Raw genomic sequence first — 21,309 nt, 5'->3', positions numbered from 1 at the left:
GTGTATTATTTGACAGCTCTATAATGAGGAAATACAACGTAGTGATGACATAGACCTTTTTATTAATGTACTTACAGGACACCACCATCCTACAACAGTGAGTTCAGAAAACTAAATGTGTTAAATGCTTACGACATATGCTGCCTTTTATGCTCTTTTAAGCTCCTGGTCCTGAGAATTATAAGGGGAATTGCCTCACAGCCTTAATTAATTAGCATTTCTGACAGTGCAGAACTGCTATGAATTTTGGAGAGACTTTATGGAGAGTACATGTTCATAAAGTATTTTAGAAGCACTCCTGAAAGCAAATAGTGCGCATTGTGGTCCTCGCTCAATTGGTGAATTTATAAATTTCCAGATGCACGTGAATACACCTGAACTCGGAAATTCCCGCCGGTTGCCGAAGCTATTTAATTCAACTAAAGAGCAGCTAGCCCTCTAACTTTTAGCACTATTTATTCTAATATTCACTTAATATTAATAATCGTCAGCTAGTTAATGTAAATAAATGCGTGCATTTGTTAGTTTGAATGTTTTTTGTTCTGGATAAAGTTGTTTAAAGACCAGAGTAAAACAGAGTTAGCATTTTATTGTTTAAGCTAACTCATTTAACTAGTATTTCACTAAGTGACAGTAAATCAATCAAACCAGTAAAATACGTTTTAGCTTCTCCTTTTATATTATACTGTTAGTGTTAGTACATTGGAAATGAAAGTTGCGGAGGACCAGGTTGTTGAAGATGATGCAAATTTTCAGGATGACGAGGTGAGACACTCCATTTAATGTTTTTGCTACGCATAGTTAAGTTGGAAAATAATTCCATATAGCTGTAGCTATAACTGTTAATTTACATTAACATTACACGTAATAAAAATACAAATGTTAACTATCACTCAAGAGAATAGCTGAACTATTTAGGAATCAACTTTAGCATAACTTTTACCATGATACAATATATGCATATATTATCTACTAAACCTTTTTGAGATGACTCAAGATAATAATACAATTTAAATCTTGCCATCTGTCTCAGCTCAATTTAATTTTTCTCTGACCCCAACAGGAGTCCTTTTTCCAAGATATTGACCTCCTTCAGAAACATGGGATTGTGAGTAAACAGTGTTTTCACATAAAAATAAGAGTCATTTGTTTATGCAAGATTTTCTGTCTCTCTCCTCTGTGACCAAAGAATATGGCAGATATTAAAAAACTGAAGTCAGTGGGCATATGCACTGTGAAGGGGATCCAGATGACTACTCGCAAGGCTCTGTGCAACATTAAGGGTCTTTCAGAAGCAAAAGTAGAAAAAATCAAGGAAGCAGCTGGAAAAATGCTGGTAGGGACTTTCTATGTTAAAATTTTCAACTTTTAAACATGAAAAACCAAATATTTTTTTAATATCTGAGGTAATGTTATTTACATTATAGAATGTTGGCTTCCAGACGGCCTTTGAGTACAGCGCAAAGAGGAGGCAGGTCTTTCATATCACAACTGGGAGCCAGGAGTTTGAGTTAAGAACCAATGTTAATGAGGATAATTTGCAGACTGACTGTACTAATACAATAGTGATGTAATATTTACAAAGTGTCGGTTTACTACCTTTTCTTTGCTCATTAGACCTAAAGTATAATATTGCAAATAACAATTAAGCCAGTGCTGCTATGCTTTTGCCACTTGCTGGAGACTCAGACCTAAAAATAATTGTTAAGAAGTGCAGCGTTACTGTAATTTTGGGATGAACCAGCAGGCATTGGCTTAACGGATGAAAACTTTCTTATGGTTGATCTGTTTCCTTATGCTTTTAAACTTTACCTCTGCAGTAAATTGTTGGGTGGGGGTATAGAGAGCATGGCTATCACAGAGGCTTTCGGAGGTGAGGAGACACTCTGGTCTGTCACGCAGTCTTTGTGTTTTTCAATACAGCATACTGTGTAGGCTTGTTGGCTTAAGGCTTCTTTCATTATTTCATCGCATAGAGTTTCGCACTGGGAAGACCCAGCTGTCGCACACACTTTGTGGTGAGTCAGGAGCCTTTGTGGGAGTGTCTGCACCAGCAAAATTAATATTAAATCTCTGTACAACTCAAACAAATTCAATAACGCAGAGTCTGTGCTGTGTTTTTCCAGTCGCTGCTCAACTACCAGGCGAGCATGGCTACTCAGGTGGAAAAGTCATCTTCATCGACACAGAGAACACCTTGTATCCTCATAGCAATTGCTACCAGGACTATATAACATTTGCTTGTATGCGGTTTCATTACTACTGGCTTAACTAAAGAATTGTGTGCTTTGAATTTGAATTTGAGTAAGAAACTCTGTTACAGAGCCAGAGTCTAAACATTACTCTGTTTCCCTTGACTTGGTTCCAGCCGCCCAGACAGACTGAGAGATGTCGCTGACAGGTTTAATGTGGACCATGATGCTGTGCTAGACAATGTGCTCTACGCCCGGGCCTATACCAGTATAGTTATATAGGATTGTACAAGAATACTTTGACAAATTTGTGATGTGCAAAGGCCAAATATTTATGAACTGAAACACCATGTCCTGTCACTATAGTTGTAATGTTTTGTTGTGTTTAACTTAATATCTTGCTCACTTGTCAGGCGAACACCAGATGGAGCTGTTGGACTTTGTAGCAGCCAAATTTCATGAGGAAGGAGGTGTCTTCAAACTGCTTGTGAGTAAAGAATAAGCTCAGGAGCAATTTCCAAGGGTAAAGATTTCCAACCGCCCACCTTTCTTTGTCTTTTGCCACCACCAGATCATCGACTCCATCATGGCTCTGTTCAGAGTAGACTTTTCTGGTCGAGGAGAGCTGGCTGAGCGGCAGCAGAAACTGGCCCAGATGCTCTCCAGGCTGCAGAAGATTTCTGAAGGTCTGAACCAGCAGTGTGCATTTATGTGAAAGGCACAGACATCAGTCATTTATTTTATCTGATGCACTCAGGGAATGACTGCTGCTTGCTACTGACTATCTCAGCTGAAATGAGTTATTAAAGTATAATGGCCATTAGATATTTTTTCTAGTTTTGCCAAAGTAACTTATTGGCTGTCATTTACTTTATGTTTCTCTTAGAGTACAATGTAGCCGTGTTCATCACCAACCAAATGACGGCCGATCCTGGAGCGGGAATGACGTAAGAGATGGCACATTCTCTTCTTTTGTACTAAAATGAGGTACTGTAACGCACTTGGAACAATGCTGCTTAAAATGTTGGAAGGAAATTTGATTTCTTCCCGGGTTTAGGTTTCAAGCTGATCCCAAGAAGCCAATAGGTGGGCACATTCTCGCCCATGCTTCCACCACACGGATCAGTCTGAGGAAGGGACGAGGGGAGATGAGAATTGCTAAGATTTTTGACAGGTAGTTTTAGTGGAATATAATGTTTTATAGTGCCAGACGCTAAATAAAATCTCACCAAAACATTTCAATATGTTTTTAGCTAGATTAATGAAGATTTAAGTTCATCTTTAGACATTGTAGACAAAGGACATAAAAATCAGTCATACACATTGACATGGCATTTTGGCCGGGAGATAGACTAGTGACATGTCCATGGTGTTTCCCGCCTTTTGTCCAATGACAGCTGGGGGAGGCTCTGAGACCCTGAACAAGATAAGCGCTTAAGATAACAGATGGATGAATGGACATGTAATTTTCTGTTGTTTTATCAAAACAAGATCTTATTCCGGTCATGTTGTTTTTGTTTCCTCAAATTCTCAAGGCCTGAAAAAGTCTTGATAATCCATCCAATGTTTAACACTTGCTAGATAAAGGGTGTGTGTCCTTATCAACATAACAGGCCTTCATGTAGAAATAGGATAAGAAAATGTATCGTACAACACAGCTTTTGTGGGATGAAATGATATGGGGTGGGCGTTCATTTTGATAGCACGTGGATATTATGGTATTTGATGGAAATGCATAAATTAAAAGTAACATTTAATGATGTTATTTTGAGGACTCCTCAGGCCTGAGACATGGCCTCAGATTTGGACTTTAATTTAATGTTTATTACTTGGTCACAAGGTTTGGTACCTTCACTACAAACTTTAGAAATAATCTGCTTGTCTGATTTTTCTCTTCTTCTTGTCTTTTTCTAGCCCGGACATGCCTGAAAATGAGGCCACATTTGCCATCTCTGCCGGGGGGGTTACTGATGCCAAGGAGTGAAGGATGAAAGGAAGAGAGAGTCATTTTACAGCAGTTCCCTGTTCCAATAAATAGAGATTTTAATAGATGTATTATTTATTGTTTGAAAACATACTGTACTAAGTTGCTTTATGAAGTAATTCCTACATTTAAATGCTTTGCAATATTTTCTGTGTTTCGGAGGTGTTTGAATAAACGAAAAGGAACCTTGTGGGCTTGTTGCACATAATCCTGTTCTCGGTGTATTTGCACAGAGAAACCGAAATGTGGAGTCAACGTGGTTCAGTGAGCAGGACTCCGGTGGTGGCCTCTAGCGGGGTTTGCAGGACGTACAGCAGCTGTACGCCACTTCTCGTTGGCTACGGGATCCATATGCTGGCGAAAGCAAGGCTTCACAAAGCAATGGAAACTTCATCAAACGAGCTGCTAAGCGCCTAAAACACACCAGCCCCTAAACGCGTTTCAACGGAAGCACAAAAATCATCCACGTTCCCCGGTAGAGGAAAGCTTGTCAACTCCAGAGAAAAGAGCGATGGACCCGAGTGACACAGCCCCGGATTCGTGGGAGCTGGAGGAGGATGCCGAGGCCCCGGCTACCGCGGCGGGGCTCCCGGCCGCCTTCGCCGCCCTGAACGTTAACGCCAAGCCGTTTGTCCCTAATGTTAACGCCCCGGTGTTTGTACCGAGCTTCCTTCAAACGAGCGCCGTGGAAATGTCGCCTTCAGACGGTAGGTGAACGCCAGACAGCCGGCTAGAAGTTAGCTTAACTTGCTAGCTGTTCATGCTAACCCAGCTAAGTTAGCCTTCCTGTCTGCAACTCGCCGTGCTCAGTCTACCCACTGCCACAGTGCTCGCATTTCCACCACCTAATCAACAAGTCGGCTTGAGTGTTAGTCATGTGTTGTAGCAGAGAAATAACTCATGTAAAGGCACTAACAGACGCAACATATCGTTAAACGTGACCACCCTTATCTAATAAATATTTATGAAAGTTTGACATGCTTTTTCTCTTCTCTAAGGTGTCCCTGATCCGGTTGCCAGCATGGAGGTGGCAGAAACAGCTGGTATGCATCCACAGTGTACTTCCAAGCACTGCAAGTTCACGTTACTAAGTTACAAAATCAGGCTGTCGGTAAAGTTGGTACCACGACACAGGTTTGGTTACGGGCTCAGGTGTGCACACGTTGCTGCACATGGGAAATGTCAGGTTGATCCCCGTGCAGACTGGAAAGGCTCTGCCACTCACCTTTGATTCTGTACTTGTGTTACTTATTGAACCATATTGGTGGCGATGGTAAACGCCTGTGCACAGGCCTACATATGATATGATGCAATCTTACTTGTCTATGCCTGAAATAGACATCCCACTGGCACACACTGGGATGTGTGTCAAGCACTGCCTGTCCAAGGCCTCGGACTGCTGTGTGTGTAGGAGCCATTTAAATGGATTTGAGCATTAATACAGTTTTCAGTGATTACTTCCATATTACCTGAATCAGGTTAATTCATATGTTTGGTCTGATCTGATAAACGGTATGTCTCTGCTTAAGTTACAGAGAGAAATGGAGGAGTGTTTTTTTTTTTTTTTTAATAGAGAGGCTGAAAACAGCAGCTGTAGCAGAGTGAGTGACATAGGTAGATAAAGTAAAATAATCAGATGTAGTGAGAATTATTTCCTTTCAAATTTCCTGCATGCATAATTATGGTGATGCTCTGAACTGTAAAATCCTCTGAACGACAAATCATAGTTACAGTATGATGAGGCTTTGGACAAAAATCACAAATGGCTTTCTGAGATGGCACCAGCCATTTTTCACAGGCTGATTATAAACAATGGGGCTTGAGAAGAAAATAGGCATTGTACATGACTGCTGGGCTGCATAATTTCATACTTACGGAAATGGGAGGCTTTTTTTTGTGTGTTGCCACGGGAAGATGCTTCATTTGCAGGCCTCAGCCGATTTCAGTCAACTGTTATATGTGTGTGTTTGTGTAAACACTTACTTGCCAGAACATTGCAATGACTGTGGCCACAGTGTGGCATTACAATAAATGTAGATCTAAGGCACATCAGCAATAGTAGCATCGATTCCAAAATGTAAACATCATTTTTCAGCTGTTATGATTTTTAAAATGAATATATTAGAAAAATTCCGACATTGTATAATATCTTACAAATAATCCTGACGGAACACAATCAGCAGTCAATTTAGGGCAAAAGCAGTTATGATGATGAGAGTACTAAACTAGTTCCACTTATCCCATAATTTCAGGGTCACCACAGTGGACCATTAGTCCGCATGTTGATTTGGCACAGTTTTTACGCCGGATGCCGTCACAAATTACTACTGGGCTTGGTACCGGCACTGCGCAGCTGGGGATTGGCAATGGCCTGGTAGGAGTTCAGTGTCTTGCCCAGGGCCACTTTGACACGTAGTTGGGAAGAGCAGGGCACGAACCTCCGACTCTATGGTCGGTAGGCGGCCACTCTGCTCTACCGCCCCAGCTAAGCCAGTTCCATCAAACCAGGAAAAATATCAAGTCATGTTAAAGTTTTGCTTTTGCACAGCAACAGTTTTAAATCAGATTCTTGCAATCAAGATCAAATATAAAATACAGTGAATGTACCTATAGACCTGCAATAATTACCAGTATTTAATAATAATAACATTAACCAATAATAACACACCAAAGAATCATATTGGTTAAGTTAAAATATGTGAATGATAATGGTGCTTAAAGTATAGATGAATGAGATTAGCCCGTGTTCAGGTTCTGTATCTTCTTTGTTTTTGAAATGCGCATGCTCTCATTCCAAATCTCTCATTCCAAATATTAATGCAGCTGTGACAAAATGATAAAAATGCAGAAATATCACAGCTGGACTTAAGCCTAGGATTCAATCAACACTTACTCATAATGAGTCTGCAGCCACTAAGTATGTGGCGATCCTTCTCTCTCCAAGCTGTAGGTTATCTACCAGACATTCGGAGAAATAACAGGGCAGGAGGTGTAGTAATAAGGGTTATGCTTCCAGCTCCAGTGGAGAATGGAGACACAGAGGCAGACATGACCACAGAGGAGGAGACGTGGGAGCAGAAGGAAGAGCCTGGGGGAGGTGGAGGAGGTGGAGGACAGGAGGATGTGGAAGCAGGAGCAGGAGGAGCCTGTGAGGAAGGAGCCCCAAGGAAGGAGGATGAAGAGATGATGGAGGAAGAAGAGGAAGAAATGCCACTGCCCAAAGTGGCTCCTGCACCACCAGATGCCCCCAAGAAAGAACATGTGAATGTGGTCTTCATCGGTCACGTGGGTGCGTCTTATTTACATTAATGTCTTATTTTATCTAATAATGTAGAATCTTTATGAATCTTATAAGATGTTTTCTTGTTTTGTGTATCAGATGCTGGCAAATCAACCATTGGGGGACAAATCATGTGAGTAATCAATTTTTTGTGGGTTGTTTTGTTTGTGTTTTTGTAATTACATTAACTAAGGGATCAACAATGAATATACAACTATTTATCGTCAGTATGAAATACTTATAGGGCAAATTTCTGTTTTTTTCCTGGTTCTACTTTGGGGAGTACATGTTTATAAATCAAAATTGAAAATAAATTATAATTATTACTTATAATAGTGCTTTTAGCTGAAAATCTCCTACATGAAGTCATTGTACGGGTTTTTCAGTTCAGATGATTCCACCCTGGAGGACCAGATACCCAGACAACAACCTCTACTATAACCAGAAACAGGGCTGTGTTTATACAATGACGTATAAAAATACCAAATAATTCTCAAAAGACACACTGACACACATAAAAGAAAGACACATAAAAACACACTGTTTGTATGTGAACTGTATTGTGTATTCAGTAAAAAGCAAAGCCAACATGGCTGTCAGCCGCACAGCAACATGTTGTCTCTTGCATAATAGTGTTGTTCACTTTCACTTTTGTTCCTATTAGGACACGGGTGAAATGGTTGGTATTTTGTTGTTTTTCCACTGTGTTTGTCTTCTCTTTCAAAGGTATTTAACTGGAATGGTGGACAAGCGAACGCTGGAAAAATATGAACGAGAAGCAAAAGAAAAGAACAGGGAGACATGGTAAGAAAAGCTTGTATTATTTTGGATTCAGACGCGTGTACCAGATAATCGATTGTTTCCCACAACAACCGCTAACTGGTGTATCATCTGTCAGGGTGATCGTTTCTGCCTCTAACCTTTTACTTTATTATACAGTGGGCTCCAAGAGTCAGAGGCTGCATCTGTGATGTTTTCATGTAATCAGAACATTTGAGGATTTAGAGAAATAAGAAAATCTGAGATGTTGGGAAGAAGAAATATTTTATGGAGTTTTTATAGCTCTATAGCCCAAATCTCTTTGGGTTTTATCCTGTCAGTTAAATCACACCTTCAGGTGACACTATGGTAGGATATATGAAACACGAATGCGTAACAAACCTTTAACCCTCTGGAGTCCATGGATGCGCCGCCGCGTCCAGATCTCACACTCCCTACAAGATTATGTAGCAGGATGACGAAGCCCTGCAGACCCTTGGTTTTTTTGCTAGTCAAAAATGGAGACGGTCAGACTCTGTGGCAGACAGAAAACAACCAGATATATCCTAGATTACAGAGGGTGAAGAAGCTCTAAATTTAACTTACCATCACAGCTATAATGAATTATTCAAGCAGTTATGGCAGAGGTTGCGGTAACTTGTTTTTGGTCTCTGCAGGTATCTGTCGTGGGCTCTGGACACAAACCAGGAAGAGAGAGACAAGGGAAAGACCGTTGAGGTCGGGAGAGCTTACTTTGAGACTGAGAAGAAACACTTCACCATCCTTGATGCTCCTGGACACAAGAGCTTTGTGCCCAACATGATTGGTGGAGCCTCACAAGCTGACCTCGCAGTCCTGGTAAGATGAACGCGCACATACCAGTAACCATTGCACTAACTAGCCCTAAACATCAAACACACCGATTAGATAATGCCACATTGATGCAGTACGTCTTCTAAAGGTTTGTCACTGAGCGATTTTATTCTTCTGCTGGACTTGCATCAGGTCATTTCTGCTAGAAAGGGAGAGTTTGAGACTGGCTTTGAGAAAGGTGGACAGACACGGGAGCACGCCATGCTGGCTAAGACAGCAGGAGTCAAGCACCTCATTGTTCTGATCAACAAGATGGATGACCCCACTGTCAACTGGAGTTTGGAAAGGTAAAAAGGGTCTCATTAAAAAAGAATTGCTAGGAAAAAAACTTAACCAAAAGATCATAAAAACTGATTCAGTCTGTTTTCTTCATTTGAAGCAGTTTTCTCTATCTTCACTCCTAGATGTCATTCTTTTCTTCAGCATAGTGTTGTAATAATAAGGGAAACCTTATTACTTTACTTAACTTCCCATAGGTATGAGGAGTGTAAAGAGAAGCTGGTGCCATTTCTAAAAAAGGTGGGCTTCAACCCCAAGAAGGACATCCACTTTATGCCTTGCTCTGGACTCACAGGTGCCAACCTCAAGGACCCTCTATCTGAATGCCCCTGGTACACGTAAGTCTGTTCTGTGGATGTGTTTCACTGTGTAGCTCTTCAAAAATGCACGTGGCTTACACTCTAAACTGTACCTTAACTGTGTAAACACACACAGTGTACGGAGATGCTGCTGCTTTGGGGACATGCTGGATATGGTGGGTCTCGTGGTTTGATGTAAAAATACAAAACCTCCATTCAAAGTGTTGTGCTATGTGTTAAAGTGGTATTAGAAAGTTGTTGCACGTTTTAATTTAGGACTTGACGAGTGAGATCAGAATTTTCCTAAGACATTCTCTGTGACATTTATGGCTTCAATTTGATCATTTAAAATGTAAAAAACCTGCCAGAATGAACTTGAATAAACAGTATTGAGCTGCCACAAATCACTCATGGTACTAGTGGATATGCTGTGTGTAGTTCATGATGGGTGATATTTTTTTTTCTTCTCCCTTTTTCTGTACTAGGGGTTTGCCATTTATTGCCCACCTGGACAGTTTGCCAAACTTCACCAGATCCAGTGATGGACCAGTCAGACTACCTATTGTAGACAAGTACAAGGTGGGCAGCTGGACACATTTCATTTTTCAACAGACTAACAGAAATCTGTGGCAGCTTGTCTTCTCTACTGTGCTGTCCTCAGTGGAGGAGTGGGTGTACATTTTCTTTTGGGTTTTGTTTACTTGGCCAAAATCTTATTTGCTCCCTCTCCATTTTGTCATTTTCCTTCCTCTTGAGTGATTTTCCAAGAGCACACAAATTTGCTTACACTCTCACACACACACACCGCAGCCTGTGCACACTTTTTCCTCTTTAAGGTAATTTAGCGTCCTGGAACTTGTCTCTGTTAAGATATTGAAAGCAGTTCAACACTTACTGTTTGTGGTGGAACTGAGTTATTCTGGACGGGTCTCATTTGTCCCTACTTTAATCATCAGTGATTTACTACTTTCATGTGTCATCTTGTCTTTATATCTTCTTGCCTTTCTGTTGTTTATCAGAAACCCAGCTCCGTTTCTTTCTCTTTTTCCTAGTTGATTTCAATTGCACTGATCTGTGTGTGTGTGTGTGTGTGTGTGTGTGTGTGTGTGTGTGTGTGTGTGCAGGATATGGGCACAGTTATTCTTGGGAAGCTGGAGTCCGGATCCATCAGTAAAGCCCAGCAGCTTGTCATGATGCCAAACAGGGTGAGATCTCCTCTGTATGACTTTGTCTCTCAGGGGACCAGTAAACCTGTTAGAAATAACTTCAGTGCCTCGTTCTTGAAATGTGCTGTAAGATAGACATAATAGAACATGTAGCTTAAAGAGTTCAACTTTTCTTCCACCACCAGCCATGTGTCTTTATTGATCCATTTTCTAAACCGCTTATACTGTAGAGTTATGGAGTGTTGATGCTATCACTCGGCCAGAGGCACTAATGTGTACAGACAAAATGTGTTATTTGCAAATAACATTGTATGCGCGTGTTGTAGCACACAGTTGAAGTACTGAGCCTGCTGAGCGATGATGTGGAGACTGACGACGCAAGTCCCGGGGAAAATCTGAAGCTGAGACTGAAGGGCATAGAGGAGGAAGAAATCCTACCCGGTTTTATCCTTTGTAGCCCTGACAACCTCTGCCACTCTGGTCGCACCTTTGACGCACAGGTTAGGACCCAATTACCAAAGTCCCTGCATGCCGATGTTGACATTGTGCATCTGAATTACTAGTCAATAATTGTGTAGAAGAATTTAAATCTTTTTTTTTCTTGGTAGAGTTAGGTCTTTGTGGGTGTGATGGCATGTAAAAGATTCATTTTAAAAGATAACTTATTCATTTGTACCATAGTTGTTTTGGATAAACAATTTAAAACACATCAGCCAGATATACTGCTCTAGAATGTTTCTTCACTTCAAATTTTGTGGTGGAAATATTTTTACCAAATATTCATTTATATGCTCTGCATCACACCGTATGCGTAGTTAACTGGCTTACTTTATTTTGGGCAACATTGAAAAAAAATATGTTAACCACATGTTTTTGGAATGAAGAACCACGACACCCAGTGCTGCAGCCATGTGTCTAGCTGATGTGTTTTAGTACTTTTTTGGACAACTGAAAGGGGACTACAGCACAGATAATATAATTAAGGTAATATAAGCTGCAGGCTAACACATTGAACATGAGTAGAGGCAAATTGTTGTCGATTTCAACACCACAGTGAGGATTATTAAAAATATGGCTGATTTAGGAAATGGCAGAAGTTATCCTTTTAAGGCCAAATGTTTTCATACACGTTCATGGGAGCAGTCAGTCAGCAAGTGATTTTATTGCAGATTATTGTGAATATGTATTTTGTATTTTGAGAGTAATTATTTAAATGTTAGAAGACTATACTCAAAGTATTTAAAATTAAACCATCATAACTTAAAGTAACTCTTTGCTAAAGTTCCTTTCCTCCTCTTTTTAATTTCAGATCGTCATCATTGAGCACAAATCAATCATTTGTCCTGGGTACAATGCAGTTCTTCACATCCACACCTGCATTGAAGAAGTGCAAATCACAGTAAGTTACTCTTTCACTTTCCAAAGTTATGCTAAGCAAATAATGGTATCAAAGAGTATTTTTAAATGCTTCCTGGCCTGACTGGACTTTAAATCCTTACTGTAGGCCTTAATCTGTCTGGTGGACAAGAAGACGGGGGAAAAAAGCAAAACACGACCACGCTTTGTTAAGCAGGATCAGGTGTGTATTGCCAGACTCCGGGCAGCTGGAGTCATCTGTTTAGAGACATTCAAAGACTTCCCTCAGATGGGGCGATTCACACTGAGAGATGAAGGTAAGGAAGGCTGTGTTTGGGAGGCACTTTAAGTGTTCTTTTTAGAACAGACAATAGATTTTACACCACTTGCTTATGTCTTGACTTGTTTTTCTGGTGTCTGAACAAGAGTCCTGAATCAGTATTTTGTACCTCACTTCTCTTCGTACACTCATTCACCAGGCAAAACTATCGCCATTGGCAAAGTGCTGAAGCTGGTGCCAGAAAAGGACTAAATGAAACAGTGGCAGCATGCATGGAGTTCTTCCACTCGTTACCAGAGGAGAAATGCTGCTAGAGCCGACCCAAACAGCTACTCTCTCTTTACACAAAACTATGCTGAAGAGAAGAATGACATCTAGGAGTGAAGATTAAGAAAACTGCATCAAATGAAGAAAACAGACTGAATCAGTTTTTATGATGAACCGTAAGAAATGAGAGACCAAGTCCAGTGTGTCAGCTTTCTCATATTGAGAGCTCAGCTATGCCACTAATGTAGCTACATGTCCCCTTTCTGTACTCCCACAGCTAACATTTTGTTGGCTGGCCACACCATTTATTTTTAGAATGGAGATGGATGCAGTGTTACTAAGTTAGGGGAAGAAAAACACAAACTACGGAAAGATTTCATATCCTACAAAAGAGCAGAGTTGGCCTGTAATTATAATTTGCAAAGTACATCTCCCTGTTTAAGAGTGGGATTAAGACTCCAATGGACATTTTTATTTGGTTTTAGGGTTGCTGTATCAAAATGTTTAGTTTGGTCTCTCTCCATAAGATGGTTTAATTGGATTGAGCTCACATAATACGCAGATGAACCAAGGTTATACACACTCACACAGAAAGACACACACAGCTGTTACATAATCTGAAGTGAAAATAAATGATTGAGCTGCAACAGAAAAGTGTATTTGTTTTCTTTTTAGTAAGTGTTCCCATTGAGGGTGGGCGCAAACACGCAGTGTTGACTGTTCCTTTTAATTACTGATAGCACACTGATAGCACCAATGGCATGATGAGAATAATACTCTATAATATCATCAGCAGGCTGCTGTAATGCACTGTTAGGAGTTTGCTTACATGTAGGTATTAGAAGAATGCCAAATTACATATTAGTATATACTTATTGGCAATGTGCCCATGGAAGTACTGCCACATAACACCGGGATTGAATATATTTTATGCTTAGTTAAATTCAGGTACAGATTGTTGTACTGCTAAATGTTCATGTGATCTTGCTGTGCAACCTGGATATCATACGTTTGGGGCATAATAGATAAAAATTCTATTCAAAACAATTTCAAAAACAACAAAACACCACTCAAGACAACCGATAACATGGGCTTTAGACTGTATGTCTGCATCCATCATTTTAGAATTTTTTTTAAAGGTATATTCCTTCTTTTTCCTCTATTAAATTTGTGAAACAAATACAGGAAGTTATCAAAATTACAGAAAAGGTCACCTTTATAAATTAAGATTTACCTCTATACTATCAAATTAATTCATATAATATATAATACTGTATATCCCACATATATTTTTAAACGTATTGTTAGAATATTATATAGATAAAACTAAATAAAGTGGAAAGAACCTTGCCAGGCTCTAGTATATGTTTGCTAAAAGTGACAGTAGCAATTATATTTTAATATTGTAATATGTTACTACAGAAATCTAAACTTTTTTAAAATTTATCTTAAAAATCAAGTTCAGTCTATGTAATTTATTGAAAATTGTAAGAAGAAATTATTTTGTATATCATTTCTTGTAAGGCCTGCAATGTCCGGAATTGTCGTTTAAATAAAGTTTTTTTATGTGACGTCCTTGACCATTTGCGCATGCGTGGCTGAGGCGCACACGTGAAGCAGGCAGCATGGCTGATAAAGAAGAGGTTGAGTTAGACCGAGTACAGGTAAAAGTTGTTTTTTTTGCTACAGGGGTCAATTTACTTAATAACCTGTGAATAGACTGTTACACGACTGCAATAACTGATATTGTTATTAATTAATTGCTGCCATAATCTAGTTAGCTGTCTTTACTATATGAATGGTTTAACGCTAGCTACAAAGCTAACTCACAGTGGCCAAGCAACAAGCCTGAATCTATGGAAGAAAGCTGGAGTTTGTCGGTGGGTTTGTATTGCCGTTTTAAACTCGGGGTAATGTCTGTGTCAGGTGAAAAAGGCCGTCCAAGCTCTGCAGGCTTTTCTGAAAACCAAATCCACCAGCGACTCACTTTTCCTGAACGAGACTCAGCAGATCAGCCTGCTCTTCACCCTCTGGAAGATCCCCAAAGAGGCACAGACCATTCGCATGTGAGTCTCTGAAATTCACTTGTTACATTTAAGCGCCTTCTAAAGCAGTTACGTTGATGTTGACTTTTCATTTTGTCCTCAGTCCTCTGCCCCATGGCCAGCAGTCGGACACAGACGAACTATGCCTCTTCACTAGAGATGAGCCCAACATGACTTCAGAGCAGACTCAGAGGTTTTACAAGAAGCTGTTGGAGGAAAAGGGTGTCAAAAACATATCTGAAGTACGTGCCAGTCAGATTCCTTATGAAACTGCTTTTTAGATCATTGTTGAGCTTGAATACATGTAAAGCATAGTGTCTACAAGCCACAACAGCTGGATCTTGCCTAAACCTTATAAACTTGTGGTGGTGATTTGTCAGACAAATTGGGACAGAACCACAAACATAATCAGAATGTGTCTCTTTCTTTGGCAGATTATTCCTTATAAGGTTCTGAAGACAGAGTACAAACCATATGAGGCCAAGCGTCGCCTGCTGGGCAACTTTGATAGGTTTATTTCTGATGACCGCATCCGGCGCCTGCTGCCATCCCACCTGGGAAAACATTTCTATGAGAGGAAAAAGTAAGAGCTTTTATTATTGGTGTCAGTTTTATTTATTTATTTATTTTTTTGTTCCTCTGTAACGTAAAAATGGTACAACATCGCATATACACGGTTTTCTACATGTGTAATGCTAAATATTACCTTTTCATCCTAGTCTCATAATTACATGTCAGTGGTACTGCTCTCATTTCAGTAGAACCTTTTGAAAGGAAGCTGTTTGTAGTGCATTCTGGGTGGGAAAATGCAAGATACTGATTATGAACAGTTCCTATAACTTTGAGAAATGGTGTAATGGCTAATATGCTTCTTGACAATGTGTAACTTAAATGGTACCAACACCCATAAATCAAATAATGAAGTTTATTTTAAAAAAAAAATACAATCATAATGTTAACTCCAACTTACCAGGCATCTTTTATAAATTTGGGACCAAACAATCAGCACTTTCTGCAAATGTTTCTATTCATGTACTTAAAACTTCCTGTTGTTCTCTAGCTCCATTTGTTTTCTTATCCTCTTTCTGTCCTTAACAGAGAGCCACTCTCTGTGAACCTGCAGAGCAAAAATCTGGCCAGAGACATCCAGAGAGTCGTCCAGGGCACCAATATGAAAGTTACCAACAAGGGATGTTGCTGGTGAGATTTGCTTTACTGTGCTCTATGTTCCAAACAACCTAAGGGCCGTCACACAACCAAGGCAACATTCGGTCATTGACCAGTTTTGGGCCGCCATGGAGCTTCCGATGGCCTAGTTGGGCAATGTGCCCGCACCATCTGCGCTAGTCTGTCCCCCATACGCAACCTTTTAGTCCGTTCAGCATGTTGAATCAGTGTTTGTCCCATTGGTGAGAGGGACCGTTCTGATTGGTTGATTATCTTATAGAATCATTGCAAAAGAAGATATCCTGGTATTAACAACTGCAATATAATTTGTAACTTGATATCAGACATATCCTCAATTCTAAGTAGCTATAAACCGTGAAGGGCCAGAGTGGTGTGAAATGGAAAGCTAATGCTGCTTCCTTGACAGTTTGTATATGCATGGTATCAGCTCTTCTGCTTTCTTCTCCTCCAATGCAAGCGCAGAATGTGCAGTGCTGCATGCTCATCAGCTCTCATCTTTATGGGAAAAGCCGACTCGAGCTAGTTTTCGGCTTGTTGTGTCACGGCCCTTAAGCTTCATTCAGAATTCACTGAAACAGGTTTTTCGTCATTCTTAGGTGAAGATTTGATCTCAGTAACGCTTTCACACAAAAATAATCGCTTTAAATATAGAGTATGTTGTTTTGCAATATAATCAGCACTTCACAACAACCCTGTCAGATCTGTTCAGTGTTTGATGTGGGTAAAGCTGGTGCCATAGAGACTCAAAGTGAATCCAGATAAACCTCTTCCTTTGGAGGCTGTCTCTACAACTTTGATACACAATGTTTAAGTTCAAGCTTATGTTCGATATGAAGACGTCTACACCTGCTTCTTGTATTGATCTAATCTCAAGTACTGCTCGCAATGATTGCATTTACATGGACTGAAGTAACCAGGCTACAGTCAGCTTTCTCAGAAAAGCTGTAAATGGGAAAGCTGGTTTCCAAAATTGCGGTAGGGGGTTAGGAAGACCTGATTTCCCCAGGTAGATTTCTGTTAACCAGGTTAGTTAAGTGCATGTAAACACAGTCTGCGATGGCTGAGATTTCGGATGCTTAACCCCTACATTGTGTCACATTATGGTCCTGTATTGTAGTATGGCTCGTGTTGCCCACTCTGGCATGACTGCAGATGAGGTGACAGAAAACATTGAAGCCGCTTTCCAAACAGTGGTAGCCAAGTTACGTATGGTGAGTCTGTCAAAACAGAAATTTGTTTTGTGTATTTATGAGGGTTTGTTGAGGCTTGTATTTGGAAAAAAATGCTTGTAATTGTCTTTTGTGTTTTGCTGAAAGCACATTTTCTTTTTTCTTTAGGCTTTTACAACTTAACACGACATGTTATTCTCAAAATTGATTTGTCTTTGCAAGTTCCATGGCAAGAGAATACTGTATCCTATCACCCGTCAAATGTTTACATATACCTGTATTAGAAAAAAAACTTGGCTTTTAACTGTTTTGATGTCATTATTGTCTTACTGCTATTTGCAGAAAGGACCAGTGATAAAGCTCATCCATATAAAAAGTCAAACATCAGTGGCTCTGCCCATTTACAATTCAGACCTGAACCAACTCAGCTTGGAGGCAGGTGAGAGTATTCAGAAGTCCAAGGAACAGGTAAGAACAACCCGTCGAATGTCTTATGTGTTGGAAATATACTTATTGAAAGTATAAAAATAAAAACATACTACCCTGTTTGTGAATTTTAGGGAGCGAAGAAAAAACAGACAAAGGACAAAAATCAAAAGGATACTACTACTGAGGAAAAGGGAAAGAAGAAGGTTAAAGAAAATAAAAAGAAAGCTGAGGAGGAAGACGACGAGGAAGAAATCCCAAAGCTGGTTCCCATAGAAACACCAAGAAAAAAGCTTAAACTGGAGGTCAGTTTAGAGATTTTCTTGCAGCTGCTAGAGTTAACACATTTAAACTCTCGAATAGTTTAATGTAGTAAAGTGTAGGCAGTTCTGTGTTTTTAAATAAGTTTTTTTCAAGAGAATTTTTCAAACCCTATTTTCTTTATTTCTCCTAGAAACCACTGAAAAAGAAGCAGCTTGAGAAGACGCCTAAACTTGCTGCAGTGAAAAAAGGAATAAAAGCTCAAAGCAAATTGGCACAAAAGACTGAGTCCAAAGTGAAAAGAAAAGTGCCTAAAATGAAATGAGCCTCAGAGAATCACTCAACATGGACATTTGACCCAACATACAGGAGCAGATTGTTCACGGAACAATTAATAAATACTTACGTTGTTTTATTTTTTGTATGTATGAAGCTTATTATGAACTTTATCTGATGATCTGTTTTCTACATGTTTTGTGACAGTAGGTCCAGCAGGTGAAGCACCGGTGTAATAAACATTATTAGGCTTTGATCAGTTACCCTATGTTGTGTTATTGTGCAGCTTGAAAACCGAAAAGGAGTGAATCCGTTATTATCTGTTGGTTTCCTGCTCATGTCAAAATGTAATTCTAAAAGAATCTGATCTTCAATTCTTGTGATGAGTTGGAGAATTAGAATTGAATATATAAAGAATTTTCATATACATAGTGCTCTAATGGCCCAGAATATTTTGTCGTATTTACATGTGAAAATCCACGCATCATGAGAATGACTCATTCGGCCACCACAGTAATACCACCCTATGTTTTCAATGATATAATGGACGTATCAATAATTCACAATTATCCAATAATTGACAATTTTAATGACCTATCATCTCTACTTCACATTAGAGTGATAGCGTTAACATGAGCTTATATGCAATATATTGTGAATAACTAGAAAATGAGATACACCTTTTTGTTTACTTTAACATCACGATGGATACAGCCATCAGATCCGTGCATGTGTTGCTGCCAGCTGGATCAGATGACATGTCTATTGTTTATGGGATTGTACACTAGCCTGATCAGCTGCTCCCTGCTACTCGACTGCAGTAATGTGTGGAAGAAATTAAATTTTGTATGTTCGTTACCACCAAAAAAAATTAAAAATCCAGGAAAAAAATCTTCAAACTGGTTAGTGACATCAAAATGATTTTTCGCTTATTTGCATCTGAAGTTACTTGGTTGTAAATGTAACAAGATGATCACCAAAAAAGGCCAGTCAGAGGTGATGATATTGTTGTCAACAGGTGGGCTGGGTCTGTCTATTCATCCAAGTCCTCCCTCTGTTGCGTGGGTGTGTTGGGGCCATCTGGAATTACAGTGTGTTCACGGCTTACTGAGCAGGAGAGTAGCAGATGCATCATGCAGACACACTCGAGTTGGTCATACAGGTGATACAGCTCCTTCATTTGACTTTGGGGAGGTAGCTGCACTCCCAGCTGATTGCAACAGAGACTAGTCGACCGGACAGGATGTCCCGAGAGGGAACTAAAGAAGGAAGTTGTGGAGCTATGACTGTCGATTGGCTGGTGTGTCTGCTATTTGTGTATTAACAGGCCTCAGAAGAGAGAAGACATGAAGAAAACATGGATGTATTTGGAGAAACTTCATTTCCCGATGACTTTGGGAGTCAAAGTCTGTTTCCAGAGCCAGTTGCCCCGGGTTGGGCCTATTTACACAAGCCCATTATAGTCATGGTGATGGGATCTCTGATGTTTGCTGCAGGTGGACTCCTCTTCTTTCTCCAGTCATCGGGGGTGAAAGAGGCCTCCCACTCTATAGCCTCAGGTTGCCTGTCCATAGGGCTGATTTTTCTTGTGATGGGGCTGGTGTGGATCCCTGTATTAAAAGAGAAGCAGAGGCGGAAGCAGTACATCCAGCCAGGAGACGAATAGGAGATGGAAATGGGAAAATAATGTAAATGTGGAGATGGTCTTTTTTTTTTCTTTCAGTGATGATGCAACTGTTTCCCTTGAAACATCCAATAGAGTCACAGGTGTTGTGGTTGTTGCTGATAACTGCTTGCGTACATTGCACTTTGACCAGGGTCACAGCAGGTTGTTCAATGTGTTTCTCTCACTCAGGCAGAATTAAACTTCACTACTGCAGCTACATCAGCCACCTGCACTTGTTCCTTCTCACTTCTTTCCACATCTGGATTGGGAAAAAACACACGGCTTCTGGCTTGGAGGACCTCCAGTTCCACCATGTCAACATCTGTACAGATAGACCCAGTCATGGAGAGGAGGTACGGAGGAGTTGGCCGCTGCAAGTGCTCTTTCTGGTTCGCAGTGGCGCACGACATACTTGGTGTCTTTATCATGATGGTGGGGGTGTTTGGAGGCCTAGTTATCCACGACTTGTTCATCTACGCCGGGGCCATTGTCATCTTCCTCAGCCTGATCTGGTGGGTGTTCTGGTACACTGGAAACATCGACGTGCCACCGGAGGAGCTGGAGGACGACGTGGGCATGATCAAAAAGAAGAACCGTGGACTTAGTCAGGTTGTGAGACGTGTGTCCAACCGCCTCTCCAGCAGCATCAGGAACTCTTTCAGAAGGAATGGCAGATCCACCAGGGAGGGCAACAGCAGACCTTCAAATGCGGGTGCAGATATGTCTCTCTCCACTATCTATGACAACACCATCGCCTGCTCATCCAAAGAACTTGTGAGAGAGACACTGTCAATATAAACAAAACCTTCAAAGACTGTGAATGACATCAAGACACAATGAACTTGGGTCTTTGTATTTATTTTATTTGCTTCTTAGTTGATTCTGTTGAAAGAGACTCTTAGCATTTCTGCTAACATGAACTAGTAATGATTAAACAACATTCAAGTCTTGTCGAGATAAGATCCACATGTTCTAGCTGATAAGAGATCAACTTTGCACACTATAACAAAAATGTTGCTTTAGCGACCACAGCCTCCTCATGGCTCACTGTTTCTGTTGTCTGTCATGTTTGCTTGATTCACGTAGAGTTGGGATGTGGTGACAGGGATCGGACCGCACCAATGATGAAAAAGCAGTTTTTATTCAATGTAGCAATTGCCTTCAAATATTCAACCACCGTATTCTAGCTGTGTCAAGTCTCACACAGTGAGATTGTATTTTATGTGTTTGAGAATGGGACAATATTTGTAGTGACATTACAGTGCTGCAAAATGGCAATCGTTGTTAAGTAAATATAAGACATTAAATATTAATTTTCTTGTTAGATTTTATCAAATGTTTTATTTAAAATGTATTTGTTATGGTATTGCGACGTGATCCAACATAAACACACTGCTTTCATATTCTAGTTGGAATATGAGGTCCCAATCAGCACTTTGGAGGGTCTCAAGAGAGGCAGCTGCAGCTTCCTTTGAGGACATCAGAGCCACAGAGTTGAGTAAGAACTGGTAGGAAGTTTTCTTGCACAGTTGACAGTTGAAAG

The 21,309-nt window shown here is 40.2% G+C and overlaps 4 protein-coding genes and 1 non-coding gene across 5 annotated transcripts; all 5 read left to right on the top strand.

The window, feature by feature from the left end:
* The first annotated feature begins 389 nt into the window (after nt 1–389).
* dmc1 (DNA meiotic recombinase 1) lies at nt 390–4,366 on the top strand. The gene is made up of 13 exons (XM_067487934.1): nt 390–765; nt 1,064–1,108; nt 1,190–1,336; nt 1,428–1,510; nt 1,821–1,873; nt 1,977–2,018; nt 2,127–2,199; nt 2,369–2,460; nt 2,606–2,679; nt 2,764–2,878; nt 3,079–3,139; nt 3,250–3,366; nt 4,107–4,366. The coding sequence occupies exons 1-13, from the start codon at nt 709–711 to the stop codon at nt 4,174–4,176; spliced, it is 1,029 nt and encodes a 342-aa protein (XP_067344035.1). The 5' UTR covers nt 390–708; the 3' UTR covers nt 4,177–4,366.
* A 132-nt stretch (nt 4,367–4,498) lies between these two features.
* On the top strand, nt 4,499–13,389 carry gspt1 (G1 to S phase transition 1). Its single transcript, XM_067487931.1, has 14 exons — nt 4,499–4,883; nt 5,175–5,219; nt 7,193–7,465; nt 7,556–7,589; nt 8,183–8,260; nt 8,893–9,073; nt 9,221–9,375; nt 9,565–9,705; nt 10,152–10,245; nt 10,791–10,871; nt 11,159–11,332; nt 12,142–12,231; nt 12,337–12,505; nt 12,668–13,389. Exons 1-14 carry the CDS (start codon nt 4,688–4,690, stop codon nt 12,718–12,720), a joined length of 1,764 nt encoding a protein of 587 aa, XP_067344032.1. The 5' UTR covers nt 4,499–4,687; the 3' UTR covers nt 12,721–13,389.
* Nucleotides 13,390–14,292: 903 nt separating this feature from the next.
* Nucleotides 14,293–18,363, top strand: rsl1d1 (ribosomal L1 domain containing 1). Its single transcript, XM_067487932.1, has 9 exons — nt 14,293–14,399; nt 14,662–14,801; nt 14,884–15,022; nt 15,215–15,363; nt 15,879–15,980; nt 17,086–17,179; nt 17,480–17,605; nt 17,698–17,868; nt 18,018–18,363. The coding sequence occupies exons 1-9, from the start codon at nt 14,361–14,363 to the stop codon at nt 18,147–18,149; spliced, it is 1,092 nt and encodes a 363-aa protein (XP_067344033.1). The 5' UTR covers nt 14,293–14,360; the 3' UTR covers nt 18,150–18,363.
* On the top strand, nt 16,645–16,772 carry LOC137106252 (small nucleolar RNA SNORA55). The gene has a single exon (XR_010911911.1). It is a non-coding gene; the product is annotated as a small nucleolar RNA SNORA55 (small nucleolar RNA).
* Nucleotides 18,364–19,790: 1,427 nt separating the features above from the next.
* On the top strand, nt 19,791–21,090 carry LOC137105557 (transmembrane protein 238-like). Its single transcript, XM_067487935.1, has one exon. The coding sequence runs from the start codon at nt 20,079–20,081 to the stop codon at nt 20,562–20,564; it is 486 nt and encodes a 161-aa protein (XP_067344036.1). The 5' UTR covers nt 19,791–20,078; the 3' UTR covers nt 20,565–21,090.
* Nucleotides 21,091–21,309: the final 219 nt, after the last annotated feature.

The sequence above is a fragment of the Channa argus genome, chromosome 20 (genome assembly GCF_033026475.1).
Source record: "Channa argus isolate prfri chromosome 20, Channa argus male v1.0, whole genome shotgun sequence".
In the NCBI taxonomy this organism is placed as follows: Eukaryota; Metazoa; Chordata; class Actinopteri; order Anabantiformes; family Channidae; genus Channa; species Channa argus.
The sequence above is the reverse complement of the archived record's forward strand: the minus strand, read 5'-3'. Positions and strand labels throughout refer to the sequence as shown.